Source organism: Colobus angolensis, unplaced genomic scaffold (assembly GCF_000951035.1).
Source record: "Colobus angolensis palliatus isolate OR3802 unplaced genomic scaffold, Cang.pa_1.0 Scaffold77, whole genome shotgun sequence".
In the NCBI taxonomy this organism is placed as follows: Eukaryota; Metazoa; Chordata; class Mammalia; order Primates; family Cercopithecidae; genus Colobus; species Colobus angolensis.
In genome coordinates this window covers 3,589,875-3,617,550 of record NW_012121487.1, presented here as the reverse complement: position 1 = coordinate 3,617,550, position 27,676 = coordinate 3,589,875, and the positions used below count along the sequence as shown (strand labels likewise).

Here is a 27,676-nt window from a genome sequence, read left to right as displayed (position 1 = left end):
CAGAGGGTGGTGACAGTATGAAGAGATTTGTAGGAACAAAAGAAGGACAGGTTTGGATTGCTGGACACGTCCCAGAGTTGGAGAGACCCCCCCCATTCCACTGGCACCCCCTCCCATCAACCCCCCAGCTCCCTAGACAAGGAACTCAATGTCTTCCAGCCGGTGAGAAAGGAGCTAACGGGAGCCCTGGTCTAGAGAGAAGGGGGAGGGAAGGGGTGGGGAGTTGCAGGGGGGTGCAAAATTAGTCTCAAAGGATCTTTATTTCTGAGCTAGTGAAGCAGATGTAATCAAGGGGAGAGCAAAATAATCATAATGGGAGGAATGGGGGAGGGGAAGTGGGGCTGGAATGGGGGGACTGGGCCAGGACAGGGCTGAGAATTGGGGGGCAGAGAACAGTGAGTGGGGAGAGTCTGTTGCCTTTTCTCACCCCTCTAAAGTCTCCCTACTTTAAGGTGGGGAAAGAAGGACCCAGTCTATAGACTCTGACCTTAGCCCTCAGAATCCCTCATTCAGAGCTGAGGGATCGCCAGGCCAGAAGGTGGCTGGGAAGGCACCAGGGAGAGAAGAGAGCCTCCCGCCCCCAGTTGAGGGAGGTGGTGAGGAGAGGGGAGACTGAAAGCAGTGGGGGAGGGTGAGAGAGGGGAACCAGCAGAGACTCAAGTGGCCTCCAGGTCTGTGGGACAAAAGTTGGAGGGAGATTTGTATATGAGAGAGGAGGGGAGGGGGCCATGGGGAAGGGGGGGCTTTGACAATGAACTTGAGACAAACTTCATTAGCATGCAGGCCTGCTGTCTGTCACGTCGAGCTCAGACCGAGTTCCCATGCAGACCAGGAAGAGTGGGAGGGAGAAAAGGGGAGGGGCTGAGGGTGGGGGTTAGAGAGAGAAAAGAGACCCGACCATTGTACCATTCTGGGCCACAGCTTCCACCAAATATCGGGACCCCGGCCCTGGAAACCAACCCCCAAACTCCTCTCCCTCCTCTAAGAAAAAGATAATTTATCTCCCACTTTGACTCTGTGGTCCCACCCCTTCTCTTCTCTTGTCTAGACTTCCAAGTGCTGGCCTTCATCTCCCTGGAAGATGCGCCCCCCTCCAGCTCCCAGCCTTCATCTTCCGACTGTCACTGTCTCCTTCACAAGTAAGATCTGGATTTGTGATTAGTTAAGCTGACCACGAAAGGAGTTGAGGGGAGGCCTGGGAAGGGGGGCCTGGAATGCCCTGAGCCTTCAAATGGCAAACTGTGTCACCTTGCCATGACTCCTCATCAGCTCCTCGCCTTACCCTCCACACACCACTTAATCACTCTCTCAAGTTCCAAAGCGAATTAAAACTCGGAGACTAGGTACCAAGTCTTTCTGTCACACCCTTTCTCTTGCTTCCCTTGGGGATGAGGGTGGCCTGGAGGAACAATAGCTTCCCTTAGCCCCTTCTTCCTGCCTCAGGTTAGAAAAGGCAGTAGGGGAGGTGGCAAGCAGAGTGGAGGTGACAAAGACCCCTGCCCACACAGGCATTGGAAGGAAGAAGGCGGGGTTTCGTCAGAGTGGGCTGTTATTTTGGTGGTGGTGGTGGTGGTAGTGTCTCCAGAGAGGGGCAGTACCCCCTTTTTGCTGCCTTTCCAGGGAGAGCAGCAAGAGAAAGAAAGAGAGAGGCAAGCGAAATTCCTGAATGGATAGACAGATGCTACGTCATCGGAGCTGCATCCTCCACTCCACAAGAGGCTAGGAGCTGGGGGGAGAGAGGCAGTCCAGCCGCAGGGGCCACCCGAACAGTCTCTCCTCCTCACAGAAGCCTGGTAAGTGCCCATTCGGGTCCAGGGAGGATCCCAGCCCCCTCAGACATCTAGGCTGGGAGTGGGAAGAGATCCCCTAAAATCAGTCAGGACGCCCTAACCTTCCTACTTTACCTACTGGCTAATGGAGGCTGGTGCAAAATCATCACAGAAAGAAAAGGCTGATAAAAGATTTAGGGGGTCCCCAAAATGGATGAGGTATGTGTATAGAGGTGGAGTTGGCAGCAGGGCTCTCACCTCCAGCCTCCTGGGTACCTATCGCTGAGCCCAAGGCAGTGGCTCTGCCCACCCGCCCCAGAGTGGCTCCTGGTTCCCCTCCTTCCCCCAGCCCATGCTGGCTGGAGACAGCTCACTAAGTTTGTCAATGGGATTGTAGGGGGGCTTTAGGGTCACGGTGCTACTGATCCTATTAATCTGCCCCTCCCTTCTCTCCGCCAGACATGGTCAACATCTTAATGCTTGCACCAGAGGAGAGGCAGGAAGGAAACTGTAGTGGAGATGGGAAGGAAGGGGAAAAATGGTTCTGTATTTGGACTCCTGACCTTGTTTCCTCGATCTGGCTCTTATTCCTTTCTGACCTAGAGACTTCAGCTTTCAGGAGAGGACAAAGTCTGAGGGACTTGGACATGGGGGGAAAGGAGCCAGATGTCCCCCCATGAAAGAAAGGTGGAGACCATAATTGGGAAGAATCCAAAAACATTTTATAGGATTTAGATTAATTTAATCCCCCCGTCCCCCCCCTTTTCTATGGTATGAGCTGGCAGGTGGGAAAGGGGCTGAGTGAAACCTAAAGGCAAGTGAGGTGTCGGAGAAAATGCTTAGGTTCTAGAAGGGGAGAGAACCCTACCCCAACCCTCTTCACACCCATCTAATGGAGGGGTTTTATGTGTGTGTGTGTGTGTGTGTCTGTGTGTGTGTGTGTGTGTGTGTGTGTTTCCTACAGAAGGCCAGGAGATGTAGAAAGAAGGCACTTTTCCTGCCCCTAGTCCCCCACCCACACTGTGCTTTCTGGGAGACAAGATTGGGGCCATTGTGGGGTAGTGGAGGCTGGAGCGGAGCAGACTATTCTTGGAACCCCAGAGGCCAGATTGCTGGGAGAGGCTAAGGCTGCCAGCCATCATACGTACACACACATGTTCCATGCCTGCTGGGCTGTGTTCTTCATCACCATGTTCCCCTAGGCATTGTGTATGCTTTGTTGGGGGGGGGGCAGGGCAGAGATCAGTGATGAGGGGGATAACTGCCCCAGGGACCCCAGAACTCTCATTGATTAGGGTGGAGGGAGGAGCCATCCTTATGTCTGTTTTCTAGCATGTCAGCAAATTGGTGGGGGGTGGGGGTAGCCCCTTCTTTGGTATGAAGATAATTTCAGACTGAGACATCTCTTTATGAAATGGATGGGCTGGCAGAGCTAAGGCCGGGAGTCAAGTGAGTATTTGTGAGTGTTAGAAGTGGGGAGGGGGCATTTAAAGCACCCCTCCTGGAAATCAGGCTTGGAGGTAAGGCTTGTCCTTGCTCCCCAGCCCCTCTTTTTTCTGCTTTCCTACATTTAGGTAGGTTATCTTCCTGACTTAAAAAAAATTAGTTGTGGAATTGAGTTTGAGATGGAAGAAGTCACCAGCATACCCAACCTACACACAAACACACACACATATATGTGTAAAAACACTCATCACAGTATTTTAGGAGCTAGGTCACCTGCAGTATACATGCCTCTCCCCCAAATCATAATTTAACCTGATAGCCACATTCTGGAAAGATAAAACTATAAAGTCCTGAGACTGGGTTCCCATCCAACACTAATAAAAAATAAATGCTTTGTCTTCACACCTTTTGTGTGTATGAAAAAGAGAGGGAGAAAATTGATCACTACAGGATCCTGAGAGACATACATGGATAGGTGATAGCTAGATAAGTCGCGACACAGATGAGTGGAGAAAGCTAGAGAGATAACATGATTGAGAATATCATAAATGTGCATAACATTTTACAGTTTACACTACATTAGATCTAGACAGACAAAAATATATCTCTAACCCTAGCTCCTTCATTCTATCCTAAGCATGCTCTCCCATAGACCCCAGGCAGCAGGAATCTGCAAGGAGATAATGTCCACTGGGCAGGAGATTACTTCTTTAGATTTAAGTCTAAGATCTCCACAGGCTGTTTGAACAGGGCCAAACCCCTGGGCCCAAAGGTTCTGGATGGAGATGGGAGAGGTTGTGAGGATAAGGCTGGGTTAGAGTTGCCCAGGCAAGATGGAGCTGACAGGCCCAGGCCGGAGGCCCTACCTGCATGTCTAGGCTTTTCTCATTATCCCCCTGTGCAGCCTCAAGCCTGGCGATTGAAGAGGGGAACATAGACTTTGCAGGTCCTGAAGATGCAGGACTAGGAGAAAAGGAGTGGCTGAGAGAGTGACAGGAAGGCTGGGGGTTGTCAGGGAAGGAAGGCTGGACTTCTTCTCAAAGGACTTTAACCTTTGCATTCTCCTCCTTGACAGGAGCTGGACATCCAAGAAGAAGCAGCCTCATTTGTTTTCTGGTGTCATCGTAGGTGGCCACTTATGGCTTTTGGGGTATTTATTTTCTTATTTATTGTTTCTGATGGTGGAGTGGGTGGGGGAGGAAAAGGAAAACTGGCCCTGTCTCACCTATGTTTTCTCCTGTTCTCTGTACCCCTCCACCCCACTCTCTGTCTCTTCCAGCTTTCAGCCCTGACTTTGGTCTACTCCAATTGTAGAAAGACCTACATAGTCAATGATAGGCCACCCTGCTTCCAGTTCTGTGACAAAGAGGAAAGGCATTGGGGATACAGGGAACTCTTTCCCCTTCTCCCGTAGGCTCTTTAGGGCAGAGTTGGAGGCCAATTGACCTTGGGGGAGATGATTGGTTGGAGAAGGGAACAGAGATACTTGTACCTGGGTAACAGAGGTGAGAAAAAAGAGGAGTGTGGGTTATGGTGAATGGGGACCCAAGGAGCTTAAATAACTGTGAGTGGGTATGTATGCCGGGATATACAGCTGCAAGCATTGGGAGGTGGTACTGCTGGGAATATCTGTGGATTTGTTGTTGCATTGGTCTGAGTTGATAAGTTTGAGTGTGTGTGCATGTGTGCGCGGGCGCGCGTGTATGTGTATGTGTGTGCGTGTGCATGTGTGTATGTGTACGTGTGTGTATGTGTGTGTGCGCGTGCGTGTGATGCGCAGCACCCTTGCACACTCACGCTTATGCCCCTTAAGGAGGCCATTTGCCGATGGTTGAGGGTCTTGCAGAAAGGACTCAGTCTGGATGAACCAACCAACCCTCTACCATCTCTGCCACCTTGTTCTCACCCTCCCGGACACATAAGGTTCTCAGGCAAGTGAGCAATGTGTGGGCTCAAGAATAGAACTGGGAGTAGGCAAGGAAGGCAGTGCTTACACAGGCCCAAGGAATTCTCAAGCTGGCCCCTCAATAGGAGGAAAATACCACTCTCATGGGGAAGAAGTGTGACATCCTTAGGGACGATATCCTCCAGATTATTTCTCCATACCTCCTACCTTTTCTGCCCACATGAATAGATATTTTATATATATAATATATATATATTTCACACAGTCTCAGTATTTTTTACTGCTAATTCTTGTTTTTGTCACTATCCCACAGACAATGCAGATTTCTATAGCAAAAAAAGTATGATATTGTTCATAATGATGCACTTATAAGACAAATAAATATCTGAATCCACCCTCTCCCAAATGCAGCTTTCATCTGTGTCTTCAAGGCAAATTAACCTGGTAACTGAAACAAAGAAAAAATATATGCTTTTTATTTAATTACCTGACTATTTCAAGAAAGTACTTGACTGCCAAAATGTATTCTGGAACCTGAATTATAAAGATCTATCCAAGAGCTGCATCCAGAGAGCATAATTCTGGCCATGTTTTTCTCTACTTGGGCCTCTTCAGGCACACAGACAATAGGTGGGCATCATGGCTATAAGGGACGGGGGGGTGGGGATGGGCACTGGCAAAAAATGCGGGCTCCTAGGCTAATCGAGACACTTACAGTCTCACATCAGCACCAGGGCATCGATGTGCTCTCCCCACAGCCCCCTAGAAATTCCCTGGAAGACTCAGGGTGGGGTCTGCAGTCCACCGCTCTACAGAACACTTCAGCTGACTGCAGTGTGCTGGAATCAGAGGACTCTACTCCAACTGAGACCTTCTCAGGGATGCTGAAGCTGGTGGGCCAAGCCCAAAGGGCACCTAATGCACCCATTTTACTCCAGCTGTTATACTGTTATAGGCCTGCTGTATCTAATTAGTAGAAGGGTCTCCTCTGGTCAAAGGAGCTATCAAATAGTCACGACCACACAACACAATAGACATAACTCTCCCCTCCCCCTCCCTCACAGATTCCACAGAACGCACAACTTACCAAGACCCTCACTCGCCATCCGTAATGCCCTCAATCTACCTGATGGCAAATGCAGACTTGCAGACACACTCACGGTACACAGATCTCTATTAATTGATCAATTACTAGGCACTCACTATGCTTTAGGCATAGTGTTAGTTACCATGGACAAGAATATGTGTGAAATTGCCCCTTCTCTGGAAAGGCTGTCTCATTTGCCACCATCCAGGTAGTTTCTTTTTTGAAACTGGAACAATGGTATACAAACCAATCCCAGTTAACATGGTGGTGGGGAGTTTTCTGCTTCCTTCATGGCTGATAGATCTTTCTCCATGGAAATAAAGACAGATGCCCTACTCACCTTTATCCTTGAGCAGGTGTGGTGGGAGACTGGGTTGTCAACCACACCCAGACAAAACCAAACAAAAAATTACTTCGTCAGCAACCTTGACAGAAGTGGGGATTTTATGTGGGTAGTGCCAGGACAGTTTAGACTAATCTCCGTTTTCCTTTGTTGAGGGTCTCTCCTCCTTGTATTTGGACACTCTGTTTAGGCTGAACTACCTATGTAGAACCCAAAGCCTCATTAAGAGGCAGAGGGATCTTGCTCTTTATCAAGCTATTTGGATAAATTTAGATATATTTTCAGAAGACATCTAAACATACCCATTTCCATCTTGACCTTGGTTTTTTAGGAAGTCCAGCTGAGTCTGAATTTGACCAATAGAGGTGGAGAGGGGGAGCCTCTGATGACAAAACAAAAACAAAAACAAAACAAAAAAACCTTTCTGTTATCTCTCCACTCCAATAAAAATAAAAATACAGCAGTGGCTGAAAGAGAAAGGAGGTTCATGCTGATTCCAGTTGCCTCTTACGGCACTGTTTGGTCAGCCCAGGCCAGGATAAGGGGTTGTACTGATAAGCCCGGGCCCCACAGAGGGCAGAGGACTTGGTTGGAAATTGGTAACAGAGGAGAAAGGGGAGAGTTTTAGCTATAGCAGAACAGCCCACTCTTCCTCAATGGCCCCAGCCTCCCAGGTGCTGGTGAGGGGAGGGTAGAGAGGGAGGAAGGTTTGCTTAAGGTGCTTTTAAGGGATCTCGTGGGAGGGCATATGGGGAGATATTTGTAGGGGGAGTTGGTAGTATGTTTGGAGAAGCATAGGCCCTAGCTAGAATTGCTGGAATGTCTGGAGGGTATTGGGGATCCTAGAAATGGGTATGGCGTGGTTTCATGAGAAATCTTTGAGGGGATTTATAGTCACGGAGGGTAATGGCTGGAAAGCCTATAGATTTTCCGGGCTGGATGGGGTATGCATTTAGGGAATGCCTTTAGCAGCATACCAGGAGGTAGGTCTATCTGTGAGAATATTTGAGAGGGGTTCTGGGTTTTTTCACAACACTACTGCAGAGACAGGGACCCCAATGCTGTACTCCCCGAGTGCTTCATTCTAAGCTGTAAGAGCACCTGGGAGGGGGCAGGAGGAAAGAAAATAGGGAGTGGACACTATCTCTGTCTCTTTTCTTCCCTCCTCATCATTGGCTGGTGTGTTTCCTGTACTGGAGGGTGAAAAAATTGACATTGTGGAAGCATCTAGAAAGCCTTTCCCTTGGGTAAGGGTCTTGAGACCCTGTGGCAACTGACAGAAGGTCTTTTTCAGCCCTGCGAGCGCCCTGAGACCTGGGAAATTAGATTGTTTTCTTCTGCCCCATATTATCATCCTGGTAGGGAAACACCCGGCTCCCAGGCTTTATCTTATTCCAAACTGCCTCCCACCCAGTAGTCATGTTGCCAACATCAGTGGAAGCGATAATTCAGACATTCTCCAATCTTTGGGGGATGCACCGAATTAAACCCACTGCCCACAGGCTTGCATCTAACCAAGAACAGCTTTCAGGCTTGGCTTTGTCCTGGGCTGTGCAGACAGGCAGATAAAACAATCCGATGGGGACTGATGACAAAACTGGTCATCCCCTGGTGCACTCCCCTGGTGGCCTAGTGTTCAGGGACCGCTGGTTATAGGAGCTGGCCCAGGTTAATCTGGCTGACAGGCTCCAGGTATCTGAGTCATAGTTTTTTTTTAGTAAGGCAGTGGAGAGTAGAGTGGGTAGAAGGGTGGCTTGGGACCAGGAATTTGAGCTGCTCCCTGGCAGACCTCAGGTAGGGGCCCACAGCTCGTTCTTCCAGCTCTACTGGGCAGCGGGATTTGGATCCTGCCTGCCGCCTAGTATATACCTCTCAAGGTTGAGACCAGGCATTATTCAGTCCTGATTTCCAGCGCAGAGAGGCCGAGCCAGGAATGTCGCGCTGTGCCAGATAAGGAGCCAGGCAGGCAAAATCTCAGACGGAACCTTGCTGGTGGGCAATCCTCCTCCCATAACCCCAGCTCTCCAGACACACCTGGAGCTGGACCATGGGCTAGAGGTCGGAGTCTCACCATGCTGGGGAAGGGTAAGAAGGAGCTAACAAGGGCCTCCATGGCTGGATGAAAATCTGTGGGTCTTGCCCTGGCTGATGCCAGCTGGAATCCTCACCCCAGCCTCCCCTACCTGGAACTTTGGTGCTGCGAACACATTCAAGAGATATTCCAGTTTCTGCAAGGCAGAAAAGGGGGCTCAGCACCGCTCAACACCCGCATCTCCCTGTAGGAATCCTAAACTTCCAGAATCTTTCCCTCATTGTTTTGGGTTGAAAACCAGGAAGACAGGTTCCTGCCCATTCTAAAAGGTTAGGATCACAGTCTGCTAAGGATCAGAACTCAAGAAGCACAAAGAATATTCTGATGGGAGGAGGCAGGTAGGAGTAGAGTCTGCAGTCATCTGGTTCTTTCTGAGGGGCTTTCATCTGGCCTCTTTTCTATCTTTGTGCCCTGGTGTTGGTGCAGCATACCTAGGGCCAAAATGGAAAATGTAGAACCTACAAAATGAGTGAGGTTGGAGATCAAAACCACAAATGGCAAAGGATTGGAGGTGGCAGGCGGGTCTCGGGGTGAGTGAGGCAGCAAGAGGCTGAGAATCAGCACAGAGACGTAGTAGTCCCCCATCCCCATTCTCGGGGGGGAAGGGCGCCCCAATTGCGCTCCCCGGCCGGCCGGGGAAGGGGGAGGGGCGGGGCCGGTGGGGAACGAGCCGGTGACGTCAGACGCGGTAGAGCCAATCAGAGGATGGCCTGGGGAGGGAGTGTGAAAGGATGAATGAAAAGTCCGGAGCCGGAGCGCGCCGGGGCCAGAGCCGCGGCAGAGGCAGAGGAGGGAGCGAGGAGGTGAGACTCGCTCCACCCTGCTCGCCTAGGCTCGGCGGAGGCTAAGAGCAGGGCGGGCTCCTGTGTCCGGCGTCCGCTGAGCCCCGGCATCTGGGACTTAGGGCCCTGACGCTCCAGGGGCGGGAACTGGCCGGGAGGACCGCACGGGAGAGCATGGATGAGCACCCTGGGCTCAATGTAAGTGGCCTGGCCAGCATGGGGCACGAGGTGGGCGAGCGCCTCGGAATCCGGCGTGCCTGCGCGTCCGCCACGAGGGGCCGGCCGAGCCCCCACCCTCTTCGGGGCTGCGGTTTCCCTTTCCTGATCGCACCCCCTACCCACCCCTAGGGCACCGCTCGCCTCGAACCCCCGGCCATTTTCACAACCCTGGGTGATCTCTGGTCCTCTTTGCACAAAGCCGTTTCTCCGGGGCTCCGCAGGGCCTGGGACTCTGGTCACCTGCCCGGTCGCCCTCTGCTTTCCTCTCCTCCGCCCTTCTCCTGGGTACTCTCCCGGATCTCTTCCCGGGTGGGGTCTCTGCCGTTTCCTTCTCTCCTCGAGAGACTCGCTTGGGAGTCTCTGGGTCGCCCCCACCCTCCCCCCACAGCCTTTCCTCTCTCTTTGGGTCGCCGGGATTTCCCTGCTTCCTGTTAGGACATCTCCGGGGTTTTTACCTCCTGGGTTTGGCTGCCCATTTCCCCTTTTAGTCGGCCTCTTGGATCCAGCTCTTTCCCCCACACGGGCTCCCCTTCGCTTCCACCGCCCTTCTGAGTTGGCGACGTGGCCGGGCCGGAGCCGCGGCTCCCCGTTTCCATCCCGCGCCAGGCTCGGGCTCCGCCGAAGGCAGGGCTCTGGCTGTCGGATGCGCCCTCGATCTTCCAGAGGAGGGCAGTGGAGAACCGGCGAGGCTGGGGAGGCCTCTGCCTGGGTCCCTGCGGTCTTCCCGGGTGGCACGAAAAGCCCGCGCGTCCCTTCCACCTGGGACCAGCGGAACTCTTGCTCCTGGCCCCAGTGAGAGAGCGGGAAATGGGGTACCAGAAGCTTTTTGGGTCTGGGTCGGGGTCAACTCCCGGACTTCGACGCCACCGGTCATTGCGTCCTTTCCACGCCTTTTTCGGTCTCTGTCGTGTCTGTATCCTGATGTCTGAGGTTTTTGTTGTTGTTTTATCTCGGACTTCATTTCGCTCTTCACTCTCCCCTCCAACTCCACTCGTGTCCCTTCCCTCCTACTCCCGCTGGCGGGCGACCGGGAAGCTAAGGAGGTGCTGGAGGCGGCGGCGGCGGCGGCCGGGAGGCTGCGTGGAAGAGGCGGCGACAGCAGCCAGGAGGCGGGGTTGGTTGTTATCTTTGGTTATCTAGCTGTATGAGTGGTGTGGAGTCTTCATAAAGCTAGATAACCGAAAGTAAAAATAACCCCATACACTGCGCAGAGGGGCCCGGAGAAAGCCGGTCTCAAGGGCCGGAGGGGGAGGCTTGAGCCAGGGGCTAGAGCCGCGAGGACTGACCAGCACCAGAGGACACAAGAGGAGGAGAGAGACCTCACTGGTTCGGGCGACATTTCACCCCCCAGCACCCCAGTCGGCACAGGTAGGAGTCACAGTCCCATTTCACTTTAGCCAGGTGCCATGTTTTTCCCCCAGCAGAGTTGGAAGGGAGCAAGGAAGCCTCCTTGTGGTGCCCTCTGGTGGTCCCCGCTCAGGATGGGGCCTTTTCTGGCAGTCTGGGTCACTGATTGGGAAGCTGATCCAAGGGAGAAATCAGTTGAAATCTAGCTGCAGAGTTATTCCGGCTCCTGGCTCAGGTCTCTCCCTCCAGCAGGAGCTGATGAACAGTTTCCCACAGGCTGTCCACAGCTATGGCTGGGTGGGGGAGTTTGGAGGAAGTCACCTGAGAACACTGGTCTTTGCTTAAGTCGGCTCCTTAAAGCCATGTAGGGCTATCTAGTTTGGTTGGAAGATGGGGGTGTCTATGTGAAAATAGGTGGAGATAGAACTGAAGGTGCTGGGGGTGGGAGGGTTGCTCAAAAATGTAAACAGGGTGGCAGAAGAACCTTTTTCCCAGTCTGGGTTCTGAGGCAGTGGAGTGCAGAGCAATCTCGGTTCCATTTGCGTTCGCCTTCCTCCTTCCGCCCCAGGACCTGAGGCCAATCTCTTTGAAAGATCCTTATGCTGCTCTGTCATTACTGACCAGAGGGGCTGAGTTGGGGCTTTTTAGGACACCTAACCTTTCCACCCCATCTTCACTCTTGGAAATCATCTCTAAGAACAAATGGCCTTGAGAAGCTCTGAGGATCTCAAACACAAAGGAATGTGTAGCTTAGTATCTATGCTGCCCAGAGAAAGCAAAGAATTAGAGAGATTAATCAGGGACTTTCCTAAAAGAATGTATTTATCTAGCTTGACCTAAATATTTTAAGCGAAAGAGTGTTTAGGTGCAGTTGAAAGGAGTATAGTCTAGAGTCACTTTGTGGAATAGAAGTCAATGTAGCCAAAGCTAGAAATAGCCCCCTCTGCATTTACTACAGCTCCGCATCCCATACGCCTGCACCTGGCTTTCCAGGACATGGGGCAGGAAGGAGTAATAAGGGGGTGGAAGAACTGGACAAAATGACCTTGACTGACTCCAGTTTCCTGTGTAAATTTAAGATTTCCTCCCAGGACCTGATTTTATAGCTAGAAGATAATGATTCAATTATATATTATGTGGGAGAAATATCAGAGAATCCAAACTCAAAAAAACTGTGCTTCAGGGAGCCAAGAATACATATGTCTTCTTCCTTTAGCGATTTAGAGGAAGATGAGATTAGTAGCTTCTTACTTTCTCAGCCATTTGGAATTTGGGTTTTCTGGGGGAGGGGCAGGTGGAGACTGGATTAGGGAGAAAGGGAGCAGGTTGTAGGTGAGGACTAATCATTCCTAACACTACTTCCTGGGCACTAGGCCTGCATCCCTTTCTTTGCTCTTTCAACATTGTGAGACAGTTGTTATTAACCCCATTTTACCAATGAGAAACCACGGACTCAAATGAGTTGCTAATGTTACTCAGTGGTTTCCAACCCAGTGCCCCAGTGCTTTTTCTTTCTTTCTATTTTTTTTTTTTTTTTTTTTTTTTTGAGATGGAATCTCACTCTATCACCAGGCTGGAGTGCAGTGATGTGATCTCAGCTCACTGCAACCTCCCCCTCCTGGGTTCAAACAATTCTGCCTCAGCCTCCCCAGTAGCTGTGACTACAGGCACGCACCACCATGCCCAGCTAATTTGTATATATATATTTTTAGTAGAGACAGAGTTTCACCATGTTGGCCAGTATGGTCTTGATGTCTTGATCTGCCCGCCTTGGCCTCCCAAAATGCTGGGTTTACAGGTGTGAGCCACTGTGCCTGGCCTAACCCAACCCAGTGCTTTTTCTACTGAACTTGCCTGTGGGAACAACTGGAGAGAGATTGGGCAAGGAGGGTAAGACGGGATTGAGCTAAGATTGGAGGATTGAGCTAAGATTGGAGGGGGAAGGCGCACCAAGAGAAAAGCCCTGCCTGTGAGCAGGGGCTGGGAGCGGAGCTGGGATGAGAGAAGCAGCACCAAGAAGATAGGATTCCTTTAAAAACAAACAAACAAACAAACAACAACAACAAAAACCTTTCACGTAGCTTGTTGGAAATGTGAATTTGGGATCCACTGAGGCTCATTCACATGAGACTTAGAACCTGTGTCAGTAACCACGATGGGTTTACATCATTATTGTTGTCTCCTGAGGTAGCGCATTTGAGCTACCTCAGGATATCCAAAGGAGAATAGAGGGAACTGGGGGGCTGAGAACTGACGCCCTACAAAACCAGCACCTCAGTGGAAAGGAGGAATAGAGCCCAGGAGGGATGTGGGGGTGAGGGTTTGTGTCTGCCTTATGTGAGCATATGGTGTGTGCGTGTGGATGTGTAGGTGGGGTTGTCAGGAGAGTGATGGGTGACTGTGTTTGTGAGCTGTGTGTGTCTGCTTTATGAGGGTGAGAAACTGAGTGGTGTGTGACCTGGTGTGAGGTTGGATGTGTGTGCCTCCATGGTGGGTGGGAAGCTCGGTCATGACATTAGGGACACCTGGAGGAACAGACACTCTTGGATTTGGAAGGAGGTTACCAAATGCAGACATCACAGTGACACTGCTGAGTTCTCCCCAACCGCTCTGTACCAGATCGCATCTCCTCCAACTGAACCCCACAGGGGAACTGTGGGACAGGAGTGCAGGGAAGCCATGTTAAAAGGGGCTCAGAAAGCCCTAACCAGAGTTACCAGTTAGGAAATTTCCTCTCTTGTATAATCACACCTCTGCCTGTGTCTAAGAATTTTCAGTTCTATTCTTTAGATACTGCTACATCTACTATTTTTACTGGAAACCAAATTCTAAGCTGACTTCTTTATTCATTTCTCTCCTCAGCCCCTCATTTTAATACCCTCCTATTGAATTCTAGGTCCAGGAAGCCAAAGGCAATTTTCTCTCAAATATTTGACCCAAGAGTTGCATTATCAGCCACACCCTCACTCTGGGACAAATTCTCCCCCCACCCAATTCCAGGCGTGGAAAGGGTTTTGTTCATAAGTTCTTACAGTCACAGGAATCATCCTAGTCAGCAAACCATGGGAGAGACAGAAATAGAAACAGCAAATCTGACCAAACCAAGGTTCGTGTTTGGGTGTTTTCATTTATCAAGCATACAAATCTCTGAGCCTCAATTCTGATATTTGTATAATGAGAATAAGAAACCCTTAGGATTATTGTGTGCAGAAAATGAAGAATTCTATATAAAAGATCGTATACTGTTATGATACTCATGGCTAAAGGGTAATTCTTAGATTGCAGAAAAGTTAAAGGCTACAGTTTGGAAAAACTGATAGCATATGATTGGTTTCAGAATGTGAAAAGGGAAGCTCTCGGGCGTGTTCCTGACTGAGGATCTCATAACATTTAACTTGAGGAACTTCCTCCTTTTCCAGCTTTGGGAGTCAAGGTGAGACTCCCGGGGACCTAGGTAGGAAGTATCTGAAAACTTGGGAGGGGAGGCACAGCCCTTGGGAAGTCTGATAAAGGGAAGAGGTTGGAGTCCACGTGGCAGAATGGCCATTGTTTTCTTTCTCCTTAATGGATATTAAGACTTATTGGTAAGAGCACTTAGGATGGGTAAACTGACTTAACATAGATAAATACAGCATGTGTAAATGACAATTTCAAGTTTATGCCATTAAGCTCCTGGATTCTAAGTAACTAAAAACACAGTTTATTAAATTAAAGGACAAGTTAGGTAGTGGCTATAACTAACAAATCCTATAAACCTGCCTATCAGCATGCAGACTTGTCTTCACAATTGAGTGACTTTAAGAAGGGATGTCTTCTCTGCCTTCGCCTCACAAACCAACATCCCCCCAGTCCTCAATGCGATTCCTGAGGTTGATAACCCACCAGAGACACACAGGCCCCTACGTCTGAAAGTCCTTCTTGAAGTCTGCATGTTCAAGGTTTGAAAGTTGGAATCTGGTTATTTATTTTTTCACCTTCCTTCAAATCACTGGAGGGAAGGAGCAGACAAAACTATAAAAGCATTCTTGGGGCTTTGAGGAGAATGAGGAGCAGAGTTATGGAAGGAAGGGTGGGTGGGTGCATATTTAGATAGGAGAGATAAGGGGAAAGGGGGAACCCCCTCCTTGCCACCCAGGCTCTCCCAGGGCCGAAGTGACACCCCCTCCTCCTCCTGCCCTAATCCCCCCATTAAGGCAGCTCTGAGTTTGTTATGACAGCGGCTGAAGGCTGCTGAATTGCTGTTTGCTGTGTCTGCTAATTGGGCTGAAGGGTTGGAGTCTGGACACTGAAAGGGACCATTGTTGCTGTTTACCTTCCACAGCCGCCTCCCTGGGGACCTTCTGGGTAAAGGGGAGCAGCAGCACCCCCTTAGGGTCATTGCGCCCATTTCCTGCACAAGGGACTGCAGTGGGGAGACAGTTTGTCTCATTGCCTTAGGGTGGGTTTGAGCTTCTACAGCACAGAGGAGACAAGACAACACCTGAGCCAGTCTCATCTCCAGGCCAGGCCTAGGGGCCATCCAGGAGCTCCCAGGAGAAAGGAGTTACATGCTTGTCTTTCTCCTCCCTATTCATTCCCTTCTTCTTTACGGATCTTTGCTTTGCTTCTTCCTCCAGCTAATCAGGCTTCACCCCTGTACCTTTTCTGACCTGCTTTTTCTAGGTCAGTGATTCTCAACTTGGTTATGCACTGAATCATCTGGGGAGCTTTTTTAAAAATGTTGATGTTTGGGCCCAGCCCCAGACCCATGAAATCAGAGTTTGAGGAAATGATGCCTAGGCATCATTATTATTTAATGTGCACCTGAGGTTATGAACCACCGAGGCAGGCTCACCTCTCCACCTGGGAAACACACACACACACACACACACACACGCATGTACCCACATGCCTGTGTAGGTGGAACAGACTGTGCACACACAAACATGCCCTGGCCTTTCCCCACCTTTCCTCCCAAACTCCTGATATCTATAATACTATCAGACAGGTTGTATATCTTTTTAATTATTATTTCTAAATTCCTTGTAGGAGCCTTAGAATTTAGAACGGAATTTAGAGGTCTGTACTTTATCTCCCACCTCAATCTGAGCTCTTCCCCAAGGGAAGGGACTATGATTCCACCTCCCTGTGGATGCCCAAATAGGATCTAGAGGAAGAACGCGCTAACTTATCAGAGATTCAATGACTTTTGTGCTCTACCTTCCTCAAAGTAATATTGACGATTTGGAGGTCTTCAGAGAGGAGAAACTTTCTTCAGGTATCATCTTTCTTTCCCTTTTCTTACTGTTTCCAAATGTTTTTGCTTCTTCTCTTCCCTTTAGCTTCTCACCTGGGGCGGGTGGGTGCTCCAACACCCTCCCACCCTCCTTCCTCCTTGTGGACGACAGAGCCACATCCAGCACCACGGACAGCTCCCGGGCGGTGAGTGAGATGGCTGTGCAGACCCCCTTTGAGAGGGTTAGGAGGGGGGACCCTCCTGTCTGTACAGTCAGCTATCAAAGACTCTAAATTTTTGAATCTGTGGGAGTTGTTTGCAGTCAGCCGTGGAGTCTCAGGGAGAGGCAAAGGCTGAGGGAAGTTGGCATTCTGTCTCTGGGCAATCGGGTTTGTCTTCATGTTTGGAAGTCTGAATGAGAAGGGCTGCTCCAGTGGTAGGAAGAATGAAAGTTATATTTCAAGAATGATTTAACCTAGGTCATATAAGATACGGAGGGCATAGATCTGGTAGAGCTGAAATGAGCCTTAGATATCATCATTCCTATATTCCTCATTTCACAGATCCCATGGGAGTAGAAGAGGTGTGATCAGGTTGCCCAGCTGGTTAGCAGAAATGCCAAGGTCCAGGCTCCTGAATTTCAGCCTGGCCCTTTCTATCTGTCTGATACCTCCTTTAGGAGTCTCTCTGCCTCGATTGGGTGGGGCGGGCCTGTTGCTGGTTGGGGGAGTTTGCAGGTTGCCCCTATGCAAAAAAGGACAGGATACATGACTGGGCATGTGAGGTGTTCAAGAAAGCCAGGAAAAGGTGGAACAGACTGCTACCTCTGTCTGAAGTGGTCTGGAGGGAAGGCCTCAGGGACAGGGCATACGTAGCAGTAACCAGCAAGTCCATGGGAGAAAAGGCAAGGGGGCAACCATCTGCCAGGACACAGAGGCCAGTGGATGGCCACAAGTAGTCTCCAGAGGCCAGTGGGAGTCACGCAAACTGGAACGGGGCCTGGGAAAGGCCCTTCTGTGTGCCCAGGCCTGTTCCCCCAACACCGTGAGCCTACAAACAAAGGGACCATTCTCTCTAGGATTTGATGCTGCCATCTCCGGCTGGCAGTGCCAGGTGGTGGGGGCATCAGGGGGTGTCAATCCATTATCCCCCCCCAACTCCTAGGTCCTCTGGGGCTGGATGTTGGGGAGGTGGGTGTTCCATGCTATGTTGCCATGGCAACCTCCCCCCCACTCCCAAAGTACAAAGAGAGACAGCTTTCACCCCCACCCCCAGAAAGAACCTGGGTCTGGCTGGGAATCTTCCCTTGAGAATCCTCCTTTCTGATGCACAAGCCATGGCATGCATAAGCGTCACCCTCTTTTCAGCACTGGAAGCTGAGGGTTCTGCCATCGGCAGGCCACATAGGCAAGGAAGCTGGTGCATGCAGTGTCTCTGGGCAAGGTAATGCAAGTGAGCACCAGCCCCTTATACTTAACCCTCTCTCTTCCCAAGCTCGCCTGCCCCTCACCTACCACAGCCAAGGACATCCCAGGCCTTCTCAGCTGAAGCGATGGGGCTTTGACCTTCTACTCTTTCCCAGAAGTGAGGGACACCCGGCTACCTCCAGCAAACCTCCAGGCTGTGGGAACACAGAAGAGGAGGGGGCCATTCCTGCCACCCTCCATCTGCACCCTCCGCCATTACTCATTAGGCATTCTGCCCCCTCCTTCCGCTCGTTAAGCCTGATTTGCATACATTTGCATAATACAGTTCATTTGCATTCCAGGAGGCTCACGTAGAAGCCAGGAAAAAAGGGGAGGGGGGCTGGAGAAGAGAAAAAAAGGGAGAGATTTTGTTTTCATCAAAGTGTTGGGGGAGGGACTAGGGGGAGGTGGCAGGAAGAGGACAGAAATAAAAACTTACACTACTTTCTTTCTTCCTTTCTGCCCTCCCTCCCTGAGCTGGACTCAAATGCCAAAGAGAGATGCCAAGGGGCCAGCTTTTCTGTCCTTTTTTGTCTTGCTTCCTCCGTCCGGCCTTGGCTCCCCAGCCTGGCCCCCCACCTTGTTGGGCTGAGGCTTCGAAAAGAAAGAGGCAGGGGTAGGAGGCAAAGCTGTGGGAACGGAAGCGGAGGGTGAGGGAGGCCGCCATCTTAGGTAACTGGCGCCTGTAAGATGGCTGCCTGACCAGGTGTGCACTGAAATCCTGCTCTGGTTGGTGGACATGGAAGAGACTGAGGCCCTAAGAAGGACTTCCTGGCTCACCAGAAATACTGTTGAATCTTCCTGCTAATGGAATTGGGAAGAGAGGATGGAGAAAGAAGGAAGGAGGGAAAGACCAGGAATGGCGGCCCCCAGAAAAGATGTAAGGTTGAGCACAGGAGCAGGGGTGGTAGAGAGGCCTCAGCACGGGGCTTAGTTCCCAGAGGACTTAGAGGACTGTGAGTAATAAGAAAAGTACTGGAGGAATCAGAATGGGGAATATCAGCAGGAGGAGTGAGTGGCCAGGCAGTATCATTTGCCAGTTTGAGGGTCTCTCTGGGGCCTGTGAAAGGTGACTGTGTACTTGAGGAAATACTCCACCTTCTCTCCTCAGCGCAGCACTCTGGTTTCCATCTTTATAACTCTGGTAAAACTGCACCCTCTCAGAGGCCACCCACAGCCTCCTCAACAAAGACCTCTGGCCCTTCCCAAGCCCAGTCCTCCTTGACCTATGGAAAATTTTATGCTATTTTCTCAGTCTTTTCCTTTGGCCTTCGGTTCTTCTGTTATATCCATGATCATCTGTTCTTGGTTCCATTCATTCAGTCCTCCAGATGGACCAGTTCCTTAACTAGAAGTGGTCCCCAGGATCTGCTGGTAGCACTTTGTTTTCTCTTCCTTCTCAGTCTTCTCACCACTTTTATCACTTCAGCCATCGCTTGAAGTTATAAATTCTCCCTCCTTTCTTTTTTTTCTTTTTTTCTCTCTTCTTTCTTTTTTTTTTTTTTCTTTTTGAGGCAGAGTCTTGCTCTGTCACCCAGGCTGGAGTGCAATGGTGCAATCTCAGTTCACTGCAACCTCTGCCTCCCAGGTTCAGGCGATTCTTCTGCCTCAGCCTCCTGAGTAGCTAGAATTACAGGCACGTGCCACCACACCAGGCTAATTTTTGTATTTTTAGTAGAGACAGGGTTTCACCATGTTGGCCAGGCTGGTCTTGAACTCCTACCTCAGGTGATCCACCCGCTCTGGCCTCCCAGGGTGCCAGGATTATAGGTGTGAGCCACTGCACCCAGCCTCTCTCCCTCGTTTCTTTAGTCTTGACCTCTTTTTTTTTTTTTTGAGATGGAGTCTTGTTCTGTCACCTAGGCTGGAGTGCAGTGGCGCAACCTTGGCTCACTGCAACCCTCCCGGGTTCGAGCAATTCTTCTGCCTCAACCTCCTGAGTAGCTGAGACTACAGGCATGCGCCACCATTCCCAGCTAATTTTTTGTATTTTTAGTAGAGACGGGGTCTCACAGTGTTAGCCAGGATCATCTCAATCACTTGACCTTGTGATCCACCCACCTCGGCCTCCCAAAGTGCTGGGATTACAGGGGTGAGCCACTGCGTCCAGCCTAGTCTTGACCTCTTTTAAACTCTGGATTCACACCCCCAACTGCCAACTACCACCTGTGGTCCTGCCATTTGTCTCCCAGTTCAAGGATTAGAACTGTACATCTGCTTGGCCAAGCCTGGATCACATGCCTAGGCTCTAGCTGCAAGGAGGGCCCAGAGAGTACCTGTGTTTTTAGTTTCCGTAGTGGCATAGAAGTGCCACTTCCCACCAAAACCCGGGAGGTGGGCCATTCCCCAGGCAGTTTGGATGCTCCCTCCGCATTGTGCTTCTGCTGCCTTGCCTCTGTTGGTGGCCTCATTAAACTCCTAGGCCCCCAGGTTCAACTCCTGAACATTTTCCTGGACTTGTCCCCACATCCAAATCAGCCACATCAAAGCCCATCACTTCTTCCTGTGTAGCACCTCTCTCATCCATACCCTTCCCTCTGGTACCCCTGCCTCCATGTCAGGGCATTCATGCAGGAGGCACTGAGGGTCTCCTGTGTGACAGGAGCTATGCTCAAGGGGAGCATGGAATACAATGCTGCTCTGAGGAACTGGCAGTCTACTGGGTGAGGCAGACACACGAATGATTAGGAGACAGTCTGGAAAGCATTGTCCTGCAGACCTGCGGGGAGCTCAGGAAGGCTTCCTGGAGGATGCCAAGGGATAAGCGATACGAGATAAAACAGGCATTTGGCAGTCTACTGAGTCTGGGGAGGTGAATGGTGGACAGTCCACAGCATTCAAGAAGGCAGAGAGGTAAGGAAGAGCAGGGTATGTTTGGGGACTAGCATGGCCATCGCAGGGAGTCTGCTAGGAAGAGAAGGGAAACAGAGGTAGGAGTTCCTCTGTAAAGCGTCTTATGTGCTATACCAGGGAGGCTGGGGCAGTTAGCTGACAGCCTCAGAGGTGCCAGGTATAGGGCGTGGCTGGAGAGCAACACATAATCACTCCTAGGAGGGATGGGGACTCCTGCATCTGGTTGTCCACTGAGCCCAGCCAGACACTTAACTGGCTCTCAGCCAGTTCCAAACAAATGAAGGACATATGAAAGACCTGGAAGCCACTTGAGGAAGGGATGTCTCTACGACCCGCCTTCAGAATCCCTCCTTCACCCTCCACATGGCCAGGCAGCAAGCTTATGGAAGCTTTCTGGGGAGAGATGTGGAGAAGAGGAGGTTGGTGTCCCTCAGCAGAGTGAGCACCCTGAGGTCAGGGCAGGGGATGGGCTGCTGGGGTTTGGGGGACAGGGATACTGACTCTGACTTTGTGGGGCAACAAGCTGGTCTCTGAGCTCGCTTATGAGAAAGAAAGGAAGGGAGGGAGGGAGGGAAGGAGAGAGGGTGGGCGCAGTGGCCCAAGCCTGTAATCTCAGCACTTTGGGAGGCCAAGGCATGTGGATCGCCTGAGGTCAGGAGTTCGAGACCAGCCTGGTCAACATGGTGAAACCTTGTCTCTACTAAAAATAGAAAAATTAACTGGGCATGGTGGCCCATGCCTGTAATCCCAGCTATTCGGGAGGCTAAGGCAGGAGAATCATTTGACCCTGAGAGGCAGAGGTTGCAGTGAGCTGAAATGGCACCACTGCACTCCAGCCTGGACAGCAGAGCAAGACTCTGTCTCAGAAAAAAAAAAAGGGTTCAGTGGTCAGGGCTGTGTGGCTCAGGGGGCTGGAGCAAAGCAGCAGAGAAAGAGCTCAGTCCTGGAACCGTCCTGAGGGAGGGAGTTGGGGTGAGGTAGTAGCCAGGGCCAAGGCTCCGAGGGAATTCTTCCTCAAGAAAGGGGATGAGAGGCTGGAGAGGCAGATGGGAAGATGGTGAGGCTGCTGCTGGCCGCTGGGCGGAATGTAAGTGGGGGTGCCCACCACCACCCATCCCCCAGGCCCAGCTTATGCACAAAGACTTCTCTGTGAGTGGCCATGGAAGTGGCCTTGTCAGGTGAGGGGGCTTAACTCCCAGGGAGTGGGGTGGAATGGGGCTGGAGGAAGGGAGGGCTGAGAGGTGGCCTCAGGCTTTAACCAGGTCTGGGCAGGAAGGAGAGAGAAGCTGAGACCAGGCCGGGGTCTCATGGTGAGGCCGTCCATGGTCTGGTCCAGCTGTCCCCAGGGCTCCTCTCTATCATCCAACCAAGGCCCCAGGGCCCCAGCACCAAGGCGCTGACCTGCCCCTGCCTTCTCCCCATGTCTTCCCGGCTATAACTCCTGATCCTGCCAGGCCTCTCCAGCCTTCTTTCCCCTCCTTATACATGCTGTCTCCTGATGCTCTTGGGACTGATCCCGCTTGGGACTGACCCTGCTTGAGCGTCTCTCATCTTCCCAGCATGGGGTTTCCCTCCAGCTCCTGCACAGTGATCCCGCTTCTGGGAGGGCTGTGTTGAGAGGGTGGAAAGACAAGATTGACCATAGCTAAAAAGGAGTCCCAAGGCCACCCTCGTCTCCACACCCACTCTTGCCTTCCCTGGGAGAGGCTCCTCTCCTGGCCTGGCCTCAGTGTCACTTACTGCTAATCAGCAATGTGTAGAGACCTTTCTCCCATCCCCCCACCTCCAAGACCTTGTTGGGCACACTGGGTTTTACTGGGATTTTTTTTTTTTGGAGATGGAGTCTTGCTCTGCCACCGAGGCTGTAGTGCAGTGGCACGATCTCAGCTCACTGCAACCTCCACCTCCCAGGTTCAAACGATTCTCCTGCCTCAGCCTCCAGAGTAGCTGGGATTACAGGTGCCTGCTACCACACCCAGCTAATTTTTGTAGTTTTAGTAGAGACAGGGTTTCGCCATGTTGACTAGGCTGGTCTCGAACTCCCAACCTCAAGTGATCTGCCCACTTTGACCTCCCAACGTGCTGGGATTACAGGTGTGAGCCACTGTGCCCGGCCTGCACTGGCCCTTCTAGTGAATGTTTGCGTTCAGGGTGCATGAAGCAGCAGAATGCTGGTGGACACCACCTCAGCTTGCAGTTGCTCTGGGTTTGATAGTCAGTGGGGCTCTGTGGACAGGAAGGACAGCAAAAGAAGGAGCTTTTGGTTTTTGACTCTGAAATTGGACAGGCTGGTCAGGATACAAATTCTGGCTTCCCCCACTTAACAGTTGGGTGACCTTAGGTAAGTCCCTTCATGTCTTCGGTTCCTAACTGCCTTCCTTGGTTATCCTGAAGATTAAACAGGATGATGGGCATGAGTGTTTTCTAAGGCTGTGTGCAGATGTTTAGTGTTAAATGCTAAGTGCAGAGGGACACAGTTATGGGGCCATTGAGATAGGTGGGGGCAATCAAGGAAGGCCTCCTGGGTTGTGAGGGCCATGGATCATCGGGTGCAGTCCATCACGGAGGCCTGACTGAGAAATGTGGCTGGGCTCCGTGGCTGGGGCATTCGTGGTCTGAAGGAGGTGAGCATCTTGCTGAGGCTGTTTCGAGAGGGACCCATTGTTAACAATTAGGTAGTGAACTCCATGATGGCAGCTTCTTTTCTCCACTGGTCAGGTGCGAATGCTGCCCAACATACCAGGAGGAGGGGACAGGTAGGGTGCAGCTCAGCCACATTGCCCCTAACCTGCCCTGCTCCCTCCCTGCAGCCCTCATCTCCTCGTCCTCCAGGCAGCACAAGCCATTGTGGAATCTCCACCGGGTGTACAGAACGGTGCCTGTGCATCCTGCTGCTCAGGACCTCTCAAGTCCCCGATGTGATGGCTCCTCAGCATCATCAGGAGTGAGTGTAATTCAGACCTATTTAGATCCGACAGCCTATGGGCCAGGGGGACCTTCAGCAGGATAGTCTTTTGTCTCCAAGTAGTCATTCCTTGTTATACAAGCAAGAGTCAGGAGGAGGAATGGTTTTGGCATCATGCCCCACAGACAGCAATGGGGCCTTTAGGTCTGGAGGGAAGGACCGGGCTGAGGCTGGCATATGGAGGTTGAGCCCTGGGCACAGGGCATCAGCTTCACCCGGCTGGGGATGCCTTCTGCTGGGTTTGTCCATCTGGCACCAGCTGGCTTCCCAGCACCGCCCCCACAACCAACCAGACTCCTTCTTCTGCTGTTGCCATGACAATTGGCTGCCATATTGTACCTCAGAGCACTAGCTCCTATCTGGATTTTCCTGTGGGGTTCCTAGAGGGTGGGAGATGGGTCTCCAGGGATTTATCCCTTTCTCCTGATATCCATCCAATAAAAATTCATAATAACATGATTTTTTAAAATAGTCTAAGTGGAGGATTACTATGTGTCAGGCTCTGTGCCAGACACTCTCTACATGTTATTTAATGTGGCTAAGAAAGAATTAATGAGATAGAATTTAAGAGGTTCCCATCCAGTTTCCTGCTACTACGACAGACTTTTTCTCTCTCCAACCAGGAAATTCCATGATCTTGCTTATTCGTGTCTTGGGAAGTCCTTCTCCATGTCTAACCAAGATCTGTACGGCTATAGCACCAACTCTTTGGCTCTTGGCTTGGCATGGCTGAGTTGAGAGGTAAGGAAGGAATGCCACCTAGCTTTAGTGACTTCATAAAGGTTCCTGGGCCGAGTGTGGTGGCTCATGCCTGCAATCCCCGCACTTTGAGAGGCTGAGGCGGGCAGATCATGAGGTCAGGAGATCGAGACCATCCTGGCTAACACGGTGAAACCCTGTCTCTACTAAAAATACAAAAAATTAGCCGGGCGTGGTGGTGGGCGCCTGTAGTCCCAGCTACTCAGAGGCTGAGGCAGGAGAATGGCGTGAACCCGGAAGGTGGAGCTTGCAGTGAGCCGAGATCACGCCACTGCACTCCAGCCTGGGTGACAAAGCGAGACTCTGTCTCAAAAAAAAAAAAAAAAAAAGGGTTCCTGGACTCCAGCTATTAGAATTGGGAAACTGAGACTTGCCTAGCTTGGTGAGAGGTCTGAGTGTCCCTTAAAGTCTTGGGAACCCCCACCCAAACCTTCTGTTTACAGAAGAGGAGTAAATGCCACATAATGCTTTGAAATTCCCCCTCTGTGCCCCCATCAGCACCCCAGAAAGAGTCAGAAGCCGGAGACCATGGAAGAGCAATAGTCTCCCAGGCCCTCTGGGCTCCCCCTTTGGAAGCCAGTCTCCCAGCTCCTGCCTTGCGGGGAACATTCCAACAGGGCCTCAGATCCTGGGATAGTGAGAGTTCCCTCCTTCTGGACCCCAACCGGAAGGCAGAGAATGGTCACTTTGACCTCGAGGGGCATCTATAAGGGGCACTAAGCAGAGGCCAGCTTTGCTGAGGGAATCCTGAATGAGAAGCAGGTGGAGAGAAAAAGGAGGCCATTCTCAACTGAGGAAGGGTGGGCTGGGAGGGAGGGGCTGGGGATAATTTATGATATCATTGTTTCCCCACCCCACTTACTTCCCAGCTACTGTACCGTTGCTAGGAGAGCCTGGCTCTGTCTGGGGCTGGGAGGGGGTAACAGGCGGGAGGCTGTTCCATCTGCACTCCTCCTTCCCCATCCAGGGGAGGGCGCCGCGTGGAGCTGCATCCACCACCCCTTCCCAGGCCCTGACAGACACCAGTCTCTTCTGTCGTTCCCCCAAATCTAGCCACTCAAGGGATAGCAGGACTCCCAGGTGGGCTGAGGATCTAGAGCAAGGAATGGGCAAGGGAGTATGGAAGAAGAGACACTGGCAGACTTAGAGGGGCACTCAGGAACAGCTGGCCCACCTCGAGACCTGGGAGCTGGCCAGGGCAGGAAGAGGGCCAGAGGGGGTCAGGGAAACAGTCCTGGCAGAGCCCAGGTTTGGAGAAGACAGAGTCCTTACATTTGAGGGGTTCCTGATGCGATGGGCAAGGCGGACCTCTCATCCCCACTCCTCCACACTGTCAAGATCCAGGTTGGAGAGCTGGCAAAGGTAGGGGAAGGAAGACCTGGGGCAGGGAGGAGGGAGGTGAGCTGGGAGAGGCTGAGGAGAGTCTAGGAAGAAGAAAGGCCACACTGGTCTAAGTGGAGCTGGGCCATGCCTGGCCATGGCTGAGATCCCCTCCTCTTTCTGAAATTCTCTTCTCAGATCTTAAGGCTCTTGGAGAAGTCAAGGGAGGTGAACTTTGGGGGTTTCCAAAGCTGCTGACTCCCAACCCTGGATGAGACAGGAAAGGAAGGCTGTGCCCACAGCTGTGCCTGACACCTGATTTCTGTGCAGCCCCTACTGGGTTTATTTGCCTTTCCTGGGCATAGCTTCCCCACCCCAGAAAGGAAGGAGCTGACCCTGATTTGTGCCCATGTGGTTGTGCAAGCCCCTCCATAGCCATTATCTCAGCTAATCTTCCCAACAGCCCTGAAAACCAGGTGATACTGTCCCCACTTTATGAAGGAGGAATCAAAGCCTCAGGAAGGCTAAAGACACTTTCCCAGAGTCACAGGACTGGTAAGTTGGGCTGGGCTTCAAGTGGGGCTTCGTAGACCCCAAAGCATTTGTCCCCTTCCCCCGCTGTGCTGACTTCTGAAACACAAATGGAGGGACTGAGAGAAGAGAGGACCAGATAGACAGGTGGAATTCTTGGCATGTTCTCCAGTGTAGGGGTAAAGTCTGAGAGATGATAAACATTTTGCAGGTTGAAGACAGGATTGGGGAAATGGCCATGGGAGCTGTGGAAGTGACCAAAAGTCTACTGGGCTGGTCCTTAGCCCAAGTGCAGCCTGCTCCCTGCCTTCCTGAAGCAAGTCCCCTGGGCTCCCTGCCTAATCTCTCCTGTTCTTGGGATCTGAGTTTCCACCTTAGGCATTTCCCTCATCTCCCCCCATTATTGCCTTGGATAGAGCACCTGGAAGAGGTGCCTAGACTCAAGCCACTATCATGGCAGATCCCTTTGTGATGACCCCTTCCCTAGCTCCTCACCTTGGCTGATGGAAGTGAGCTCCTCCCAAGACCACTGGAAGTTTGTCCTCTGCCTCCTTCTTTTTTTTTTTTTTTTTTTTTTTTTGAGACGGAGTCTCGCTCTGTCACCCAGGCTGGAGTGCAGTGGCCGGATCTCAGCTTACTGCAAGCTCCGCCCCCCGGGTTCACGCCATTCTCCTGCCTCAGCCTCCCGAGTAGCTGGGACTACAGGTGCCGCCAACTCGCCCGGCTAGTTTTTTTTTGTATTTTTTGGTAGAGACGGGGTTTCACCGTGTTCGCCAGGATGGTCTCGATCTCCTGACCTTGTGATCCGCCCGTCTCGGCCTCCCAAAGTGCTGGGATTACAGGCTTGAGCCACCGCGCCCGGCCATGTCCTCTGCCTCCTTCTAAAGTCTCCATCCAAAGAGTAGTTTTTGGCTGGGCATGGTGGCTCACGCCTGTAATTCCAACACTTTGGGAGGCCGAGACGGGTGGATCACTTGAGGTCAGGAGTTCGAGACCAGCCTGGCCAACATGGCAAAACCCCGTTTCTAATTTAGCCGGGTATGGTGGCATGCGCCTGTAATCCCAGCTACTCAGAGGGTGAGGTATAAGAATTGCTTGAACCTGGGAGGCAGAGGCTGCAGTGAGCCAAGATCATGCCATTGCATTCCAGCCTGGGTGACAGAATGAGACTCCATCTCAAAAAAAAAAAAAAGTATTTTTCTTTATGCTTGACAATTTTCTTTTCAGACCAAAAAGAAGAATGTACTTCATCCAGTTGGACTGGATTCCCTCTGAGAAGCCTTCCCAATTGACTAAAAGATGAGGCTAGGCTCTAGCAAGTTGAAGTGGAGAACCAGCTCCTTCAAGAAGCTTTCAGCAGAATGGAAGTGGGGAGGACCCAGATTCCAGCCCAGGCAGCCCGTTGTACCTTGAGCCATCTGGGATAAGACTTTGACCCATGACTCCCATATCCACAACCTGTCCATCCTGGCCCTTCCCAGTTTATCCTGTGTCATTTGAACTGGGATTCCCACATCCTCTGAGATGGAAGTCCCATCTCAAGTCTTCAATAAAGACTCTTGAATATTGAATCACA

General features: G+C 51.4%; 2 protein-coding genes across 5 annotated transcripts; both read left to right on the top strand.

Moving 5' to 3' along the window:
• LOC105502070 lies at positions 1 to 27,676 on the top strand. Of its 4 annotated transcripts, XM_011928426.1 has the most exons (7): positions 850 to 1,139; positions 1,621 to 1,793; positions 4,291 to 4,365; positions 16,313 to 16,412; positions 23,336 to 23,469; positions 24,114 to 24,231; positions 27,328 to 27,676. In XM_011928426.1, the coding sequence occupies exons 1-6, from the start codon at positions 1,082 to 1,084 to the stop codon at positions 24,123 to 24,125; spliced, it is 552 nt and encodes a 183-aa protein (XP_011783816.1). In that variant the 5' UTR covers positions 850 to 1,081; the 3' UTR covers positions 24,126 to 24,231; positions 27,328 to 27,676. The 4 variants fall into 4 exon arrangements, 2 of the variants coding, with proteins under 2 accessions (XP_011783817.1, XP_011783816.1); XM_011928427.1 differs by lacking the exons at positions 16,313 to 16,412; positions 23,336 to 23,469; positions 24,114 to 24,231; positions 27,328 to 27,676 and adding exons at positions 1 to 50; positions 4,495 to 4,660 and having other exon boundaries at positions 1,049 to 1,139; XR_001000279.1 differs by lacking the exons at positions 850 to 1,139; positions 1,621 to 1,793; positions 4,291 to 4,365; positions 23,336 to 23,469; positions 24,114 to 24,231 and adding an exon at positions 9,412 to 9,623.
• LOC105502071 (chromosome unknown open reading frame, human C1orf61) lies at positions 18,264 to 19,160 on the top strand. The gene is given in 2 exon segments (XM_011928428.1): positions 18,264 to 18,898; positions 18,900 to 19,160. Coding segments are annotated over 2 exon segments (540 nt in total). The 5' UTR covers positions 18,264 to 18,479; the 3' UTR covers positions 19,021 to 19,160.